The 22,915-nt window shown below is 57.6% G+C and overlaps 1 protein-coding gene across 1 annotated transcript in view; it reads left to right on the top strand.

Moving 5' to 3' along the window:
- The first annotated feature begins 637 nt into the window (after nucleotides 1-637).
- The window catches only part of Slc6a18 (solute carrier family 6 member 18), a 44,809-nt gene continuing 22,531 nt past the window's right edge, over nucleotides 638-22,915 (top strand). The window contains exons 1-5 of the mRNA XM_090332157.1: nucleotides 638-854; nucleotides 1,482-1,622; nucleotides 1,726-1,863; nucleotides 2,291-2,472; nucleotides 4,007-4,117. Coding sequence (XP_090188283.1) covers nucleotides 695-854; nucleotides 1,482-1,622; nucleotides 1,726-1,863; nucleotides 2,291-2,472; nucleotides 4,007-4,117 — 732 coding nt within the window. The 5' untranslated portion in view covers nucleotides 638-694. The remainder of the gene's footprint in view (nucleotides 855-1,481; nucleotides 1,623-1,725; nucleotides 1,864-2,290; nucleotides 2,473-4,006; nucleotides 4,118-22,915) is intronic.

Below are 22,915 nucleotides of genomic sequence, written 5' to 3'. Positions count from 1 at the left end.
AAGCCTGCACTCAGAGCCACCTGAGGAGAGGGACTGCCACCAGTGCCCAGCAGAGAGGTGCGGCGTGCAGGGCCCCACAAGACTGCCGGTTCCCACTGCAGTCACACCTATGACAGGCAATGGGTGAGGCACTGAAACACACATGTCCTCCCCACGCTGTGCTCAGCACGACGAGGGCCAGGGACAACCCAGGGCCCTCAAGGGGACAGCACAGGCCCTGCAGACTGCCCCGGGGCTCTGTGGATAGAAGGCAGACAGCTAAAGGCGCTCTGGGGGCCAGGTCTAAGGAGGGGCAGTGGGCAGCCTGCTGGCCAGGGAGTGTGGTATCCCTGTGTCCATGCTGGGAGCCAGGCCCTGGTCTCCTGGGGTCTCTCATGAAGTGTGCGTTTCATGGTCTGCACTGGGAAGCTTGCTTACCAATGTTCTGTTTAAAGGCCTGCGTCCCAGGAACCCCGAGGGAGACACTGTTGAGCTGTGCGACAAGCAGGTTGGCCTGTCCATGGACGCGGTGCCCGGGGTGGGCAGCCAGGCGGGCAGGGCGCCAGGACCCCCTTGGGAACGGGCCTAAGTTACCAATTAACCAACGCCTTAAATCAAGGCAACGTCCGGGAGGGAGTGACTGCTCGGCTCTGCTTCCCCAGCAGAGGCTCCCAGCTACTGCGGGCCAGCCGGTCACGTCAGGGTGACCTCCGACATGGCCCAGGCCAGGGGTCCAGGCACACTGGTGGACAACGGTGACGAGGAGAGGCCCAAGTGGGACAACAAGGTCCAGTACCTTCTCAGCTGCATTGGGTTTGCCGTGGGCCTGGGGAACATATGGCGGTTTCCGTACCTGTGCCATACCTACGGGGGAGGTGAGTGAGTGCAAGCCTGGCTGGCGCCACCCCAAGGGGAGAGGGGGAGAGGGATCAGGGTGCGCCTGGACCCGGGGTGCTAGCCCCTTCACTACCACCACAGAAGGACCCCCGCCCCAGAGACTATCACAGGCACCTCCAGGCCCCCCAGACGTCCACACGGGGTCAGGGAGGGGACCCCCAGACGTCCACGCGGGGCCAGGGAGGGGACCCCCAGACCTCCACGCGGGGTCAGGGAGGGGACCCCCAGACCTCCACGCGGGGTCAGGGAGGGGACCCCCAGACCTCCACGCGGGGCCAGGGAGGGGACCCCCAGACCTCCACGCGGGGTCAGGGAGGGGACCCCCAGACGTCCACGCGGGGTCAGGGAGGGGACCCCCAGACCTCCACGCGGGGTCAGGGAGGGGACCCCCAGACCTCCACGCGGGGTCAGGGAGGGGACCCCCAGACGTCCACGCGGGGTCAGGGAGGGGACCCCCAGACCTCCACGCGGGGTCAGGGAGGGGACCCCCAGACCTCCACGCGGGGTCAGCGAGGGGCCCCCAGACCTCCATGCGGGGTCAGGGAGGGACCCCAGAGCTGAGTGCCTGGTGCCGGTGGGGGGCGTCTGCTGACCTGTGTCCGCAGGGGCCTTCCTCATCCCCTACCTCATCGCCCTGGTGTTCGAGGGGATCCCGCTCTTCCACATCGAGCTCGCCATCGGCCAGCGCCTGAGAAAGGGCAGCGTTGGGGTGTGGACAGCCATCTCGCCCTACCTTGGTGGAGTAGGTGTGTACCCGCCTCCAAGACCAAGCCTCAGACTGCCGGAAGGCCGGCCGTGTCCGGCCGTCAGTCCACAGGGAGGGTGTTTCCTTTGTACTGTGGTCTGCAGGCCTCGGCTGCTTCACGGTGTCATTCCTGGTCAGTCTGTACTACAACACTGTCCTCCTGTGGGTCCTGTGGTTCTTCCTCAACTCCTTCCAACACCCACTGCCCTGGAGCATCTGCCCGGTGGGCCTCAACAGGACAGGTCAGGCCAGCAGAGCTGGGCGGTCCAGGGAGAGCACAGCGGGTACGGATGAGAGATGGGGCAGAGTCCTCCCTCGCTCCCTGCCAGTGTGTGCATGTTGGAAGTCCAACCCTTCCCCTCCGCCCTCAGCCTCTACTGGACCCAGGCCCCCGCCCATCCACGCAAAGGGAGGGGCTTGGCAGACATCGTCTACCCCAGCCTGGGACCCAGGGAAGGGAGAAAGGGTTCCAAGGCCCAGAAGGGAAGCAGAGACAGCGCCCGGCCCTGGCCAGGGCTCTTCCAGGGCCTGCTGTGAAGAGCCGGCGGCTGGGGCCTTCGTCAGGCCCAGGACCACCGTGCAGCACAGCCTTGGCTCTCAGGCCTCCTGGGGCGGCAGTGTGCCCACCCTGGCTCCAGGGTCAGCCCATGACCGCCCTTCTGGCTGCAGGGTTTGTGCAGGAGTGCCAGGCCAGCAGCGCTGTGAACTACTTCTGGTACCGGCAGACACTGAACGTAACTGCTGACATCAGCGACAGTGGTGTCATCCAGTGGCGGCTGTGTCTCTGCCTGGTGGCCTGCTGGACAGTTGTGTACCTGTGTGTGATCAGAGGCATTGAGAGCACGGGGAAGGTGAGCTCCCTAGCCTCACTCCAGTGTCTTCTGGAGGGCTCTGGATGTCTTCTAGAGGGCGCTGGATGTCTTCTAGAGGGCTCTGGGCGTCTTCTAGAGGGCTCTGGGCGTCTTCTGGAGGGCGTTGGGCGTCTTCTGGAGGGCGCTGGGCGTCTTCTAGAGGGCACTGGGCGTCTTCTAGAGGGCACTGGGTGTCTTTAGAGGGTCTGGACTTCTTCTAGAGGGCTCTGGACATCTTCTAGAGGGCTCTGGGCGTCTTCTCAGAGGGCTCCGCAGTGTCTTCTCAGAGGGCTCTGGGCGTCTTCTAGAAGGCTCTGGGTGTCTTCTAGAGGGCTCTGGGCGTCTTCTAGAGGGCTCTGGGCGTCTTCTAGAGGGCTCTGGATGTCTTCTCAGAGGGTTCTGGGCGTCTTCTTAGAGGGTGGGTCCCTCCATCACAGGCCCTCTCTTACCCCAGTGATGCCCTGCTCAGGGCAATAAGAAAACATGCATTGTTCAGCAGTACTCCTGAAGCTCCATGGCATCACAGGGTCATGCTCATGTTTAGGTGCTGGGTCCCCTGAGGGGCCCCCAGGGTCTTGGCCCTGGACCCATTTACTCTGTACAGGTGCTCGGCCAGCTGCAGAGCCCTCTCTCAGGCTCCCCAAGAATGAGGTGACTGCACTAGTCCAGGAGCAGGCCCGCTAGCAAGGCTTCCACACAGCCCCTTGAGAACACACACCGGGCAACTGTGAGGTCACCTGTGGTGCAGGCCACCCGGGATGCACATCCACCTGCAAATCATTACCTGTGTGTGTGTCCTCAGAGTCCAGAGCCTTCCCATGCCTCGTGGAGAGGGGCTGTGTGCAGGGGAGGAGAGAGGTCAATGTAGCCAAGGCCCTGCCCTGCAGCCAGCGGGGCACCGGATGAAGAGAATGGGAGAGACAAGGTCCTGGCCTGGTTCACCAATAGGAGGGAGGCTGTGGAGGCAGCCTCACAGGGAAAGGTCAGAAATAAGGATGCCCAGGGGATACAAGGAGGCCAGAGGTATTCTGGAAGTAGGGCAGCAAGGCTGAATGGAGGCAGGGAAAGAGAGGAGGCTGGGGGGATGGAGAGGGGCAGGCAGGCTGGAGGAAAGGGGGAGATGAGAGAGGAGGAGGCTGGGGGAATGGTGAGGGGCAGGCAGGCTGCAGGAAAGGGGTAGGTGAGAGAGGAGGAAGCTGGGGGGGATGGGGAAGAGGATAGGAGGGTAGGGGAAGAGGCTGGAATTGAGGCAGAAGAGAAACATAGCTCAGGCCTCTATCAGAAAGCAGTGGTTGGTCTGTCTCAGCTGTCCTCTGCCCGTCCTAGACAGTTTATGTCCATCTAGCTGTCCCCACAGAGGAACAGTGGTGAAACGGCGGCATGTGTGATGTCCTGAGGACCGCAGTGTGATTCCACATGACCTCATGTGACCTGTCCTGCACCCACACACCACGTCCGGGCTGTGCCCTGGGCTTCCTGTCCACCCCTCCCCATTTTCCTGGTGACAGCTGCTAATGCCTCCTTGTCCCTACAGGCCATCTACTTCACCACCTCCTTCCCCTACCTGGTCCTTACAGTCTTCCTCGTCCGGGGCCTGACCCTGCCCGGGGCAGCGGAGGGGCTCACCTACCTGTTCACTCCTAAGGTAGGTGCAGGCTGGCCTCTAGACTGCCTGGGGCAGGCAGGTAGAGGCCAGGCAGCCAGATTGTGCAGGGGAGGGATGGGGTTCAGGAGGAGTTTGGCGCCCTGCGGTCTGGAAGAGGCGGACGTTGGTACCTGTGGATGTTGACTTAGATCAGCTCAGTGACAGAGGTTGGACACAAGGGAGAAACTGCCTGGGGACCTAGGGGCTGCACCCTGCATGCCACTCATATCAGGCTGCTCTTGGGCAGTTGACACCTCCTAGGCCACGCCGAGGTGTCCAAGGTCTCAGGGCATGTACCATGCGCTCCGGGGGTGAGGTTACGGAGCCATGAGGGCTGCATGTGAAAGCAAGAGCAAAGGGCAGGGCAGCCAGGTCCCTGGTGGAAACAACACCGGCAGTTCCTGCCTGCACACTCCACAACTCCACACCACCAAAAACGGGACCCAAGCCCGGGCTCGCATATTCTGCTGACTGCATAACAGAGCTGTGCTTATCGGCCATACCACAGACAGTACCATCAGACCAAAGACCAGGTTGACCGCCATCACACCAGATCACAGGACAGATCCACACCACCACACCAGACCACAGGACAGATCCACACCAGCAGACCACAGGAAAGATCCAGACCACCACACCAGACCACAGGACAGATCCACACCACCACACCAGACCACAGCACAGATCCACACCACCACACCAGACCACAGCACAGATCCACACCACCAGAACACAGGACAGACCCACACCACCACACCAGACCACAGCACAGATCCACACCACCACGCCAGACCACAGCACAGATCCACACCACCACACCAGACCACAGCACAGATCCACACCACCACGCCAGACCACGGCACAGATCCACACCACCACACCAGACCACAGCACAGATCCACACCACCAATCCAGACGACAGCACAGATCCACATCACCACGCCAGACCACGGCACAGATCCACACCACGACACCAGACCACAGCACAGATCCACACCACCAAACCAGACCACAGCACAGATCCACACCACCACACCACCCACAGCACAGAACAACACCACCACACCAGACCACAGCACAGATACACACCACCACACCAGACCACAGGACAGATCCACACCACCACACCAGACCGCAGCACAGATCCACACCACCACACCAGACCACAGGACAAATCCACGCCACCAGACCACAGGACAGATCCACACCACCACACCAGACCACAGGACAGATCGACACCATCACACCAGACCACAGCACAGATCCAAACCATCACACCAGACCACAGCACAGATCCACACCACCACACCAGACCATAGCACAGATCCACACCACCACACCAGACCACAGCACAGATCCACACCACCACACCAGACCACAGCACAGATCCACACCACAACACCAGACCACAGGAGAGATCCACACCATCACAACAGACCACAGCACAGATCCACACCACCACACCAGACCACAGCACAGATCCACACCATCACAACAGACCAAAGGACAGATCCACACCACCACACCAGACCACAGCACAGATCCACACCATCACACCAGACCACAGCACAGATCCACACCACCACACCAGACCACAGTACAGATCCACAGCACCACACCAGACCACAGGACAGACACACACCAACAGACCAGACCACAGCACAGATCCACACCACCACACCAAACCACAGCACAGATCCACACCACCACACCAGACCACAGCACAGATCCACAGCACCACACCAGACCACTGCACAGATCCACAGCACCACACCAGACCACAGCACAGACCCACACCACCACACCAGACCACAGGACAGATCCACACCACTACACCAAACAACAACACATATCCACACCACCACACCAGACCACAGCACAGATTCACACCACCAGACCACAGGACAGATCCACACCACCACACCAGACCACAGGACAGATCCACATCATCACACCAGACCACAGCACAGATCCACACCATCACACCAAACCACAGCACAGATCCACACCACCACACCACACCAGAGCACAGATCCACACCACCACACCAGACCACAGGACAGATCTACACCACCACACCAGACCACAACAAAGAACCACACCACCATACCAGACCACAGCAGAGATCCACACCACCAGACCACAGGACAGATCCACACCACCGCACCAGACCACAAGACAGATCCACACCATCACACCAGACCACAGCACAGATCCACACCATCATACCGGCCCACAGCACAGATCCACACCACCACACCACACCACAGCACAGATCCACTCCACCACACCAGACCACAGCACAGATCCACACCACCACACCAGACCACAGCACAGATCCACACCACCACACCAGACCACATCACAGATCCACAAAACCACAGAAGACCAGAAGACCACAGGACAGATCCACACCATCACACCAGACCACAGGACAGATCCACAGCACCACACCAGACCACAGCACAGATCCACACCACCACACCAGACCACAGCACAGATCCACACCACCACACCAGACCACAGCAAAAATCCACACCACCAGACCACAGGACAGATCCACACCACCACACCAGACCACAGGACAGATCGACACCATCACACCAGACCACAACACAGATCCAAACCATCACACCAGACCACAGCACAGATCCACACCACCACACCACACCACAGCACAGATCCACACCACCACAACAGAACACAGCACAGATCCACACCACCACACCAGACCACAGCACAGATCCACACCATCACAACAGACCACAGCACAGATCCACACCACCACTCCAGACCACAGCACAGATCCACACCACCACACCAGACCACAGGACAGATCCACACCATCACACCACACAACAGCACAGATCCACACCACCACACCAGACCACAGCACAGATCCACACCACCACACCAGACCACAGCACAGATCCACACCACCACACCAGACCACAGCACAGATCCACACCATCACAACAGACCACAGGACAGATCCACACCACCACACCAGACCACAGCACAGATCCACAACATCACACCAGACCACAGCACAGATCCACAGCACCACACCAGACCACAGGACAGACACACACCAACAGACCAGACCACAGCACAGATCCACACCACCACACCAGACCACAGCACAGATCCACACCACCACACCAGACCAGAGCACAGATCCACAGCACCACACCATACCACTGCACAGATCCACAGCACCACACCAGACCACAGCACAGACCCACACCACCACACCAGACCACAGCACAGATCAACACCACCACACGAGACCACAGGACAGATCCACACCACTACACCACACCACAGCACAGATCCACACCACCACACCAAACCACAACACATATCCACACCACCACACCAGACCACAGCACAGACCCACACCACCAGACCACAGGACAGATACACACCACCACACCAGACCACAGGACAGATCCACATCATCACACCAGACCACAGCACAGATCCACACCATCACACCAGACCACAGCACAGATCCACACCACCACAACAGAACACAGCACAGATCCACTCCACCACACCAGACCACAGCAAAGAACCACACCACCATACCAGACCAAAGCACAGATCCACACCACCAGACCACAGGACAGATCCACACCAACACACCAGACCACAGGACAGATCCACACCATCACACCAGACCACAGCACAGATCCACACCATCACAACGGCCCACAGCACAGATCCACACCACCACACCACACCACAGCACAGATCCACTCCACCACACCAGACCACAGCACAGATCCACACCACCACACCAGACCACAGCACAGATCCACACCACCACCCAGACCACAGCACAGATCCACAAAACCACAGAAGACCACAGGACAGATCCACACCATCACACCAGACCACAGGACAGATCCACAGCACCAGAGCAGACCACAGGACAGATCCACACAAACACACCAGACCACAGCACAGATCCACACAACCACACTAGACCAGAGCACAGATCCACACCACCACACCAGACCACAGCACAGATCCACACCACCACACCAGACCACAACACAGATCCACACCACCACACCAGACCACAGCACAGATCCACACCACCACACCAGACCACAGGACAGATCCACACCATCACACCAGACCACAGCACAGATCCACACCACCACACCAGACCACAGCACAGATCCACACGACCACACCAGACCACAGCACAGATCCACACCACCACACCAGACCAGAGCACAGATCCACAGCACCACACCACAGCAGCACAAATCCACACCAACACACCAGACCGCAGGACAGATCCACACCACCACACCAGACCACACCACAGGTCCACACCCTCACACCAGACCACAGCACAGATCCACAGCACCACACCAGACCACAGCACAGATCCACAACACCAGACCACAGGACAGATCCACACCATCACACCAGACCACAGGACAGATCCACACCATCACACCAGAACACAGGACAGATCCACACCACCACACCAGACCACAGGACAGATCCACACCATCACACCAGACCACAGGACAGATCCACACCATCACACCAGACCACAGCACAGATCCACACCACCACACCAGACCACAGCACAGATCCACACCATCACACCAGACCACAGCACAGATCCACAACACCACACCAGACCACAGCACAGATCCACACCACCACAACAGAACACAGCACAGATCCACACCACCACACCAGAACACAGCACAGATCCACAACACCAGACCACAGGACAGATCCACACCATCACACCAGTCCACAGGAGAGATCCACACCACCACACCAGACCACAGGACAGATCCACACCATTGCACCAGACCACAGCACAGATCCACACCACCACACCAGACCACAGGACAGATCAACACCACCAGACCAGAGGACAGGTCCACACTACCGCACCAGACCACCGGACAGATCCACACCATCACACCAGACCACAGGACAGATCCACTCCACCACCCCAGACCACAGCACAGATCCTCACCACCACACGAGACCACAGCACAGATCCACACCACCACACCAGACCACAGGACAGATCCACACCACCACACCAGACCACAGGACATATCCACACCACCACACCAGACCAAACCACAGATCCACACCATCACACCAGACCACAGCACAGATCCACAAATACACACCAGACCACAGCACAGATCCACAGCACCACACCAGACCACAGCACAGATCCATACCACCACACCAGACAACAGCACAGATCCACATCACCACACCAGACCACAGGGCAGATCCACACCATCACACCAGACCACAGGACAGATCCACACCACCACAGCAGACCACACCACAGATCCACACCATCACACCAGACCACAGGACAGATCCACACCACCACCGCAGACCACATCACAGATCCACACCACCACACCAGTCCAGAGGAGAGATCCACACTATCACACCAGACCACAGCACAGATCCACACCACCACACCAGACCACAGCACAGATCCACACCACCACACCAGACCACAGGACAGATCCACACCACCACACCAGACCACAGGACAGATCCACACCATCACACCAGACCAGAGGACAGATACACATCACCACACCAGACCACAGCACAGATCCACAACATCACACCAGACCACAGCACAGATCGCACCACCACACCAGACCACAGCACAGATCCACAGCACAACACCAGGCCACAGCACAGATCCACACCACCACACCAGACCACAGCACAGATCCACAAAACCACAGAAGACCACAGGACAGATCCACACCATCACACCAGACCACAGGTAGATCCACAGCACGACACCAGACCACAGCACAGATCCACACCACCTCACTAGACCACCGCACAGATCCACACCACCACACCAGACCACAGCACAGATCCAAACCACCACACCAGACCACAGCACAGATCCACACCACCACACCAGACCACAGGACAGATCCACACCACCACACCAGACCACACCACAGATCCACAACATCACACCAGACCACAGCACAGATCCACACCACCACACCAGACCACAGCACAGATCCACAGCACCACACCAGACCACAGCACAGATCCATACCTTCACACCAGGCCACAGCACAGATCCACATCACCACACCAGACCATAAGACAGATCCACACCATCACACCAGACCACAGGACAGATCCACACCACCACACCAGACCACAGCACAGATCCACACCACCACACCAGACCACAGCACAGATCCACACCACCACACCAGACCACAGGACAGATCCACAGCACCAGAGCAGACCACAGCACAGATCCACACCACCACAGCAGACCACAGCACAGATCCACACCACCACACCAGACCACAGCACAGATCCACACCACCACACCAGACCACAGCACAGATCCACACCACAACACCAGACCACAGCACAGATCCACATCACCACACCAGACGACAGCACAGATCCACACCACCACACCAGACCACAGACCAGATCCACACCATCACACCAGACCACAGGACAGATCCACACCATCACACCAGACCACAGGACAGATCCACACCACCACACCAGACCATAGCACAGATCCACAAAACCACAGAAGACCACAGGACAGATCCACACCATCACACCAGACCAGAGGACAGATCCACACCACCACACCAGACCACAGCACAGATCCACAACATCACACCAGACCACAGCACAGATCCACACCACCACACCAGACCACAGCACAGTTCCACAGCACAACACCAGGCCACAGCACGGATCCACACCACCACACCATACCACAGCACAGATCCACAAAACCACAGAAGACCACAGGACAGATCCACACCATCACACCAGAGCACAGGACAGATCCACAGCACGACACCAGACCACAGCACAGATCCACACCACCTCACTAGACCACCGCACAGATCCACACCACCACACCAGACCACAGGACAGATCCACACCACCACACCAGACCACAGGACAGATCCACACCATCACACCAGACCACAGCACAGATCCACACCACCACACCAGACCACAGCACAGATCCACACCACCACACCGGAACACAGCACAGATCCACACCATCACACCACACCACAGGACAGATCCACACTATCACACCAGACCATAGGACAGATCCATACCATCACACCAGACCGCAGGAAAGATCCACAGCACCACACCAGACCACAGCACAGATCCACAAATACACACCAGACCACAGCACAGATCCACACCACCACACCAGACGACAGGAGAGATCCACACCATCACACCAGACCACAGCACAGATCCACACCACCACCCCAGACCACAGCACAGATCCACACCATCACACCACACCCCAGGACAGTTCCACACCACCACTCCAGACCACAGGACAGATCCACACCACCACACCAGACCACAGCACAGATCCACAACACCAGACCACAGGACAGATCCACAAGACCAGACCAGACCACAGCACAGATCCACACCACCACACCAGACCACAGGACAGATCCACACCACCACACCACACCACTGCACAGATCCACACCACCACACCAGACCACTGCACAGATCCACACCACCACACCAGATCACAGGACAGATCCACACCACTAGACCACAGGACAGATCCACACCACCACACCAGACCACAGGACAGATCTACACCACCACACCACACCACTGCACAGATCCACACCATCACACCAGACCACTGCACAGATCCACACCACCACACCAGACCACAGCACAGATCCACACCATCACAGCAGACCACAGCACACATCCACAGCACCACACCAGACCACAGCACAGATTCACAGCACCACACCAGACCACAGCACATACCCACACCACCACACCAGACTACAGGACAGATCCACACCACCAGACCACAGCACAGATCCACACCACCACAGCAGACCACAGGACAGATCCACACCACCACACCAGACCACAGCACAGATCCACACCACCCGACCACAGCACAGATCCACACCACCACACCAGACCACAGCACAGATCCACACCACCACACCAGACCACAGCACAGAGACACAGCACCACACCAGACCACAGCACAGATCCACAGCACCACACCAGACCACAGCACAGACCTACACCACCACACCGGACTACAGGACAGATCCACACCTCCAGACCACAGCACAGATCCACACCACCACACCAGACCACAGCACAGATCCACACCACCACACCAGACCACAGCACAGATCCACACCACCACACCAGAACACAGCACAGATCCACACCACCACACCAGACCACAGGATAGATCCACACCATCACACCAGACCACAGGACAGATCCACACCATCACACCAGGCCACAGGACAGATCCACACCACCACACCAGACCACAGGCAGATCCACACCATCGCAGCAGACCACAGCACAGATCCACACCATCACACCAGACCACAGCACAGATCCACACCACCACACCAGACCACAGGATAGATCCACACGACCACACCAGACCACAGCACAGATCCACACCACCACACCAGACCACAGGATAGATCCACACGACCACACCAGACCACAGCACAGATCCACACCACCACACCAGACCACAGCACAGATCCACACCACCACACCAGACCACAGGATAGATCCACACGACCACACCAGACCGCAGCACAGATCCACACCACCACACCAGAAGACAGCACAGATCCACAACACCACACCAGACCACAGCACAGATCCACACCACCAGACCACAGGACAGATCCACACCACCAGACCAGACCACAGCACAGATCCACAAATCCACTCCAGACCACAGCACAGATCCACACCATCACACCAGACCACAGGACAGATCCACACCATCACACCAGACCACAGGACAGATCCACACCATCACACCAGACCACAGGACAGATCCACTCCACCACAGCAGACCACACCACAGATCCACACCACCACATCAGACCACAGCACAGATCCACAACACCACACCACGCCACAGCACAGATCCACACCACCACACCACGGCACAGCACAGATCCACACCACCACACCACACCACAGCACAGATGCACACCACCACCCCAGACCACAGGACAGATCCACACCACGACACCAGACCACAGCACAGATCCACACCACCAGACCACAGGACAGATCCACACCACCACACCAGACCACAGGACAGATCCACACCACCACACCAGACCACAGCACAGGTCCACATCTTCACACCAGACCACAGCACAGATCCACACCACCACACCAGACCACAGCACACATCCACACCACCACACCACACCACAGCAGAGATCCACACCACCACCACCAGACCACAGCACAGATCCACACCACCAGACCACAGGACAGATCCACACCACCACACCAGAACACAGCACAGATCCACACCACCACACCAGACCACAGGACAGATCCACACCACCAGACCACAGCACAGATCCACACCACCACACCAGACCACAGCACAGATCCACACCACCACACCAGACCACAGCAGAGATCCACACCACCAGACCACAGCACAGATCCACACCACCACACCACACCACTGCACAGATGCACACCACCACACCAGACCACAGCACAGATCCACACCACCACACCAGACCACAGGACAGATCCACACCATCACACCAGACCAAAGCACAGATCCACACCACCTCACCACATCACAGCACAAATCCACACCACCACACTAGACCACAGAACAGATCCATACCACCACACCACACCACAGCACAGATCCACACCACCACACCACACCACAGCTCAGATCCACACCACCACCACCAGACCACAGCACAGATCCACACCACCACACCAGATCACAGCACAGATCCACAGCACCACACCAGACCACAGCACAAATCCCCATCACCACACCAGACCACAGGACAGATCCACAGCACCACACCAGAACACAGCACAGATCCCCATCACCACACCAGACCAGAGGACAGATCCACACCACCAGACCACAGCACAGATCCACACCACCACACCAGACCACAGCACTGATCCACACCACCAGACCACAGCACAGATCCACACCACCAGACCACAGGACAGATCCACACCACCAGACCAGACCACAGCTCAGATCCACAAATCCACTCCAGACCACAGCACAGATCCACACCATCACACCACACCACAGGACAGATCCACAGCACCACACCAGATCACAGCACAGATCCACAGCACCACACCAGACCACAGCACAAATCCACACCACCACACTAGACCACAGAACAGATCCATACCACCACACCACACTACAGCACAGATCCACACCACCACACCACACCACAGCACAGATCCACACCACCACCACCAGACCACAGCACAAATCCACACCACCACACTAGACCACAGAACAGATCCATACCACCACACCACACTACAGCACAGATCCACACCACCACACCACACCACAGCACAGATCCACACCACCACACCAGACCACAGGACAGATCCACAGCACCAGAGCAGACCACAGCACAGATCCACACCACCACAGCAGACCACAGCACAGATCCACACCACCACACCAGACCACAGCACAGATCCACACCACCACACCAGACCACAGCACAGATCCACACCACAACACCAGACCACAGCACAGATCCACATCACCACACCAGACGACAGCACAGATCCACACCACCACACCAGACCACAGACCAGATCCACACCATCACACCAGACCACAGGACAGATCCACACCATCACACCAGACCACAGGACAGATCCACACCACCACACCAGACCATAGCACAGATCCACAAAACCACAGAAGACCACAGGACAGATCCACACCATCACACCAGACCAGAGGACAGATCCACACCACCACACCAGACCACAGCACAGATCCACAACATCACACCAGACCACAGCACAGATCCACACCACCACACCAGACCACAGCACAGTTCCACAGCACAACACCAGGCCACAGCACGGATCCACACCACCACACCATACCACAGCACAGATCCACAAAACCACAGAAGACCACAGGACAGATCCACACCATCACACCAGAGCACAGGACAGATCCACAGCACGACACCAGACCACAGCACAGATCCACACCACCTCACTAGACCACCGCACAGATCCACACCACCACACCAGACCACAGGACAGATCCACACCACCACACCAGACCACAGGACAGATCCACACCATCACACCAGACCACAGCACAGATCCACACCACCACACCAGACCACAGCACAGATCCACACCACCACACCGGAACACAGCACAGATCCACACCATCACACCACACCACAGGACAGATCCACACTATCACACCAGACCATAGGACAGATCCATACCATCACACCAGACCGCAGGAAAGATCCACAGCACCACACCAGACCACAGCACAGATCCACAAATACACACCAGACCACAGCACAGATCCACACCACCACACCAGACGACAGGAGAGATCCACACCATCACACCAGACCACAGCACAGATCCACACCACCACCCCAGACCACAGCACAGATCCACACCATCACACCACACCCCAGGACAGTTCCACACCACCACTCCAGACCACAGGACAGATCCACACCACCACACCAGACCACAGCACAGATCCACAACACCAGACCACAGGACAGATCCACAAGACCAGACCAGACCACAGCACAGATCCACACCACCACACCAGACCACAGGACAGATCCACACCACCACACCACACCACTGCACAGATCCACACCACCACACCAGACCACTGCACAGATCCACACCACCACACCAGATCACAGGACAGATCCACACCACTAGACCACAGGACAGATCCACACCACCACACCAGACCACAGGACAGATCTACACCACCACACCACACCACTGCACAGATCCACACCACCACACCAGACCACTGCACAGATCCACACCACCACACCAGACCACAGCACAGATCCACACCATCACAGCAGACCACAGCACACATCCACAGCACCACACCAGACCACAGCACAGATTCACAGCACCACACCAGACCACAGCACATACCCACACCACCACACCAGACTACAGGACAGATCCACACCACCAGACCACAGCACAGATCCACACCACCACAGCAGACCACAGGACAGATCCACACCACCACACCAGACCACAGCACAGATCCACACCACCCGACCACAGCACAGATCCACACCACCACACCAGACCACAGCACAGATCCACACCACCACACCAGACCACAGCACAGAGACACAGCACCACACCAGACCACAGCACAGATCCACAGCACCACACCAGACCACAGCACAGACCTACACCACCACACCGGACTACAGGACAGATCCACACCTCCAGACCACAGCACAGATCCACACCACCACACCAGACCACAGCACAGATCCACACCACCACACCAGACCACAGCACAGATCCACACCACCACACCAGAACACAGCACAGATCCACACCACCACACCAGACCACAGGATAGATCCACACCATCACACCAGACCACAGGACAGATCCACACCATCACACCAGGCCACAGGACAGATCCACACCACCACACCAGACCACAGGCAGATCCACACCATCGCAGCAGACCACAGCACAGATCCACACCATCACACCAGACCACAGCACAGATCCACACCACCACACCAGACCACAGGATAGATCCACACGACCACACCAGACCACAGCACAGATCCACACCACCACACCACACCACAGGATAGATCCACACGACCACACCAGACCACAGCACAGATCCACACCACCACACCAGACCACAGCACAGATCCACACCACCACACCAGACCACAGGATAGATCCACACGACCACACCAGACCGCAGCACAGATCCACACCACCACACCAGAAGACAGCACAGATCCACAACACCACACCAGACCACAGCACAGATCCACACCACCAGACCACAGGACAGATCCACACCACCAGACCAGACCACAGCACAGATCCACAAATCCACTCCAGACCACAGCACAGATCCACACCATCACACCAGACCACAGGACAGATCCACACCATCACACCAGACCACAGGACAGATCCACACCATCACACCAGACCACAGGACAGATCCACTCCACCACAGCAGACCACACCACAGATCCACACCACCACATCAGACCACAGCACAGATCCACAACACCACACCACGCCACAGCACAGATCCACACCACCACACCACGGCACAGCACAGATCCACACCACCACACCACACCACAGCACAGATGCACACCACCACCCCAGACCACAGGACAGATCCACACCACGACACCAGACCACAGCACAGATCCACACCACCAGACCACAGGACAGATCCACACCACCACACCAGACCACAGGACAGATCCACACCACCACACCAGACCACAGCACAGGTCCACATCTTCACACCAGACCACAGCACAGATCCACACGACCACACCAGACCACAGCACACATCCACACCACCACACCACACCACAGCAGAGATCCACACCACCACCACCAGACCACAGCACAGATCCACACCACCAGACCACAGGACAGATCCACAGTACCACACCAGACCACAGCACAGATCCACACCACCACACCAGACCACAGGACAGATCCACACCACCAGACCACAGCACAGATCCACACCACCACACCAGACCACAGCACAGATCCACACCACCACACCAGACCACAGCAGAGATCCACACCACCAGACCACAGCACAGATCCACACCACCACACCACACCACTGCACAGATGCACACCACCACACCAGACCACAGCACAGATCCACACCACCACACCAGACCACAGGACAGATCCACACCATCACACCAGACCAAAGCACAGATCCACACCACCTCACCACATCACAGCACAAATCCACACCACCACACTAGACCACAGAACAGATCCATACCACCACACCACACCACAGCACAGATCCACACCACCACACCACACCACAGCTCAGATCCACACCACCACCACCAGACCACAGCACAGATCCACACCACCACACCAGATCACAGCACAGATCCACAGCACCACACCAGACCACAGCACAAATCCCCATCACCACACCAGACCACAGGACAGATCCACAGCACCACACCAGAACACAGCACAGATCCCCATCACCACACCAGACCAGAGGACAGATCCACACCACCAGACCACAGCACAGATCCACACCACCACACCAGACCACAGCACTGATCCACACCACCAGACCACAGCACAGATCCACACCACCAGACCACAGGACAGATCCACACCACCAGACCAGACCACAGCTCAGATCCACAAATCCACTCCAGACCACAGCACAGATCCACACCATCACACCACACCACAGGACAGATCCACAGCACCACACCAGATCACAGCACAGATCCACAGCACCACACCAGACCACAGCACAAATCCACACCACCACACTAGACCACAGAACAGATCCATACCACCACACCACACTACAGCACAGATCCACACCACCACACCACACCACAGCACAGATCCACACCACCACCACCAGACCACAGCACAAATCCACACCACCACACTAGACCACAGAACAGATCCATAGCACCACACCACACTACAGCACAGATCCACACCACCACACCACACCACAGCACAGATCCACACCACCACCACCAGACCACAGCACAGATCCACACCACCAGACCACAGGACAGATCCACACCACCACACCAGACCACAGCACAGATCCCCATCACCACACCAGACCACAGGACAATTCCACACCACCAAACCACTGCACAGATCCACACCACCACACCAGACCACAGCACAGATCCACACCACCAGACCACAGGACAGATCCACACCACCAGACCAGACCACAGCACAGATCCACAAATCCACTCCAGACCACAGCACAGATCCACACCATCACACCAGACCACAGGACAGATCCACACCATCACACCACACCACAGGACAGATCCACAGCACCACACCAGATCACAGCACAGAACCACACCACCTCACCAGACCACAGCACAGATCCACACCATCACACCAGACCACAGGACAGATCCACACCACCACATGAGAAAACAGCACAGATCCACACCACCACACCAGACCACAGCACAGATCCACACCACCACACCACACCACAGCAGAGATCCACACCACCACCACCAGACAACAGCACCGATCCAAACCACCAGACCACAGGACAGATCCACAGTACCACACCAGACCACAGCACAGATCCACACCACCATACCAAACCACAGGACAGATCCACACCACCAGACCACAGCACAGATCCACACCACCACACCAGACCACAGCACAGATCCACACCACCACACCAGACCACAGCACAGATCCACACCACCAGACCACAGCACAGATCCATACCACCACACCACACCACTGCACAGATGCACACCACCACACCAGACCACAGCACAGATCCACACCACCACACCAGACCACAGGACAGATCCACACCATCACACCAGACCACAGCACAGATCCACACCACCTCACCACATCACAGCACAGATCCACACCACCACACTAGACCACAGAACAGATCCATACCACAACACCACACCACAGCTCAGATCCACACCACCACCACCAGACCACAGCACAGATCCACACCACTTCACCAGACCACAGCACAGATCCACACCACCACACCAGACCACAGCACAGATCCAGACCACCACACCAGACCACAGCACAGATCCCCATCACCACACCAGACCAGAGGACAGATCCACACAACCAGACCACAGCACAGATCCACACCACCAGACCACAGGACAGATCCACACCACCAGACCAGACCACAGCACAGATCCACAAATCCACTCCAGACCACAGCACAGATCCACACCATCACACCACACCACAGGACAGATCCACAGCACCACACCAGACCACAGCACAGATCCACACCACCACACCAGACCACAGCACAAATCCACACCACCACACTAGACCACAGAACAGATCCATACCACCACACCACACTACAGCAGAGATCCACACCACCACACCACACCACAGCACAGATCCACACCACCACCACCAGACCACAGCACAGATCCACACCACCAGACAACAGGACAGATCCACACCACCACACCAGACCACAGCACAGATCCCCATCACCACACCAGACCACAGGACAGATCCACACCACCAAACCATTGCACAGATCCACACCACCACACCAGACCACAGCACAGATCCACACCACCAGACCACAGGACAGATCCACACCACCAGACCAGACCACAGCACAGATCCACAAATCCACTCCAGACCACAGCACAGATCCACACCATCACACCAGACCACAGGACAGATCCACACCATCACACCACACCACAGGACAGATCCACAGCACCACACCAGATCACAGCACAGATCCACACCACCTCACCAGACCACAGCACAGATCCACACCATCACACCAGACCACAGGACAGATCCACACCACCACATGAGAAAACAGCACAGATCCACACCACCACACCAGACCACAGCACAGATCCACACCACCACACCAGACCACAGCACAGATCCACACCACCACACCAGACCATAGCACAGATCCACATCACCACACCAGACCACAGTACAGATCCACAAATCCACACCAGACCACAGCACAGATCCACACCATCACACCAGACCAGAGGACAATTCCACACCTCCAGACCAGACCAGAGCACAGATCCACAGCACCACACAAGGCCACAGCACAGATCCACAGCACCACACCAGACCACAGCACAGATCCACACCACCTCACCAGACCACAGCACAGATCCACACCACCACACCAGACCACAGCACAGATCCAGACCACCACACCAGACCACAGCACACATCCACACCCCACACCAGACCACAACACAGATCCACACCAGCACACCAGACCACAGCACAGATCCAAACCACCACACCAGACCACAGCACAGACCCACACCATCACAACAGACCACAGGACAGATCCACTCCACCACACCAGACCACAGGACAGATCCACACCATCACACCAGACCACAGCACAGATCCACACCATCACAACAGACCACAGGACAGATCCACTCCACCACACCAGAACACAGGACAGATCCACACCACCACACCAGACCACAGGACAGATCCACACCATCACACCAGACCACAGCACAGATGCACACCACCACACCAGACCACAGCACAGATCCACCCCACCCCACCAGACCACAGCACAGATCAACACCACCACACCAGTCCACAGCACAGATCCACACCACCCCACCAGACCACAGCACAGATCCACAACATCACACCACACCAAAGCGCAGATCCACACCACCACACCAGACCACAGCGCAGATACATACCACCGCACCAGACCACAGCACAGATCCACACCACCACACGAGACCACACAACAGATCCACACCACCGCACCAGACCACAGCACAGATCCAGAAAACCACACCAGACCACAGCACAGATCCACACCACCACACCAGACCACAGGACAGATCCACACCATCACACCAGAGCAAAGGACAGATCCACACCATCACACCAGACCACAGGAGAGATCCATACCATCACACCAGACCACAGGACAGATGCACAGCACCACACCAGACCACAGCAGAGATCCACACCACCACACCAGACCATAGCTCAGATCCACAAATCCACACCAGACCACACCACAGATCCACACCACCACACCAGACCACAGGACAGATCCACACCATCACACCAGACCACAAGACAGATCCACTCCATCCCACCAGACCACAGGACAGATCCACAGCACCACACCAGACCACAGCACAGATCCACACCACCACACCACACCACAGCACAGATCCACACCATCACAACAGACCACAGGACAGATCCACACCAACACACCAGACCACAGGAAGATCCACACCACCGCATCAGACCACAGGACAGATCCACACCATCACACCAGACCACAGGACAGATCCACACCACCACACCATACCACAGGACAGATCCACACCATCACACCAGACCACAGCACAGGTCCACACCACCAGACCACAGGACAGATCCACACCACCGCACCAGACCACAGGACAGTTCCACACCATCACACCAGACCACAGCACAGGTCCACACCACCACACCAGACCACAGCACAGATCCACAAATACACACCAGACCACAGCACAGATCCACACCACCACCCCAGACCACAGCACAGATCCACACCACCACACCACACCACTGCACAGATCCACACCACCACACCACACCACTGCACAGATCGACACCACCACACCAGACCACAGGACAGATCCACACCACTAGACCACAGGACAGATCCACACCACCAGACCAGACCACAGGACAGATCCACACCACCACACCACACCACTGCACAGATCCACACCACCACACCAGACCACTGCACAGATCCACAGCACCACACCAGACCACAGCACATACCCACACCACCACACCAGACTACAGGACAGATCCACACCACCCGACCACAGCACAGATCCACACCACCACACCAGACCACAGGACAGATCCACACCACCACACCAGACCACAGCACAGATCCACACCACCACACCAGACCACAGCACAGACCCACAGCACCACACCAGACCACAGCACAGATCCACAGCACCACACCAGACCACAGCACAGACCTACACCACCACACCAGACTACAGGACAGATCCACACCACCAGACCACAGCACAGATCCACACC

Source organism: Megascapheus bottae, chromosome 4 (assembly GCF_031878675.1).
Source record: "Megascapheus bottae isolate mThoBot1 chromosome 4, mThoBot2.hap1, whole genome shotgun sequence".
NCBI classification, from domain to species: Eukaryota; Metazoa; Chordata; class Mammalia; order Rodentia; family Geomyidae; genus Megascapheus; species Megascapheus bottae.
Note: the sequence above shows the minus strand (reverse complement) of the source record. Positions and strands in the feature narration are given on the sequence as shown.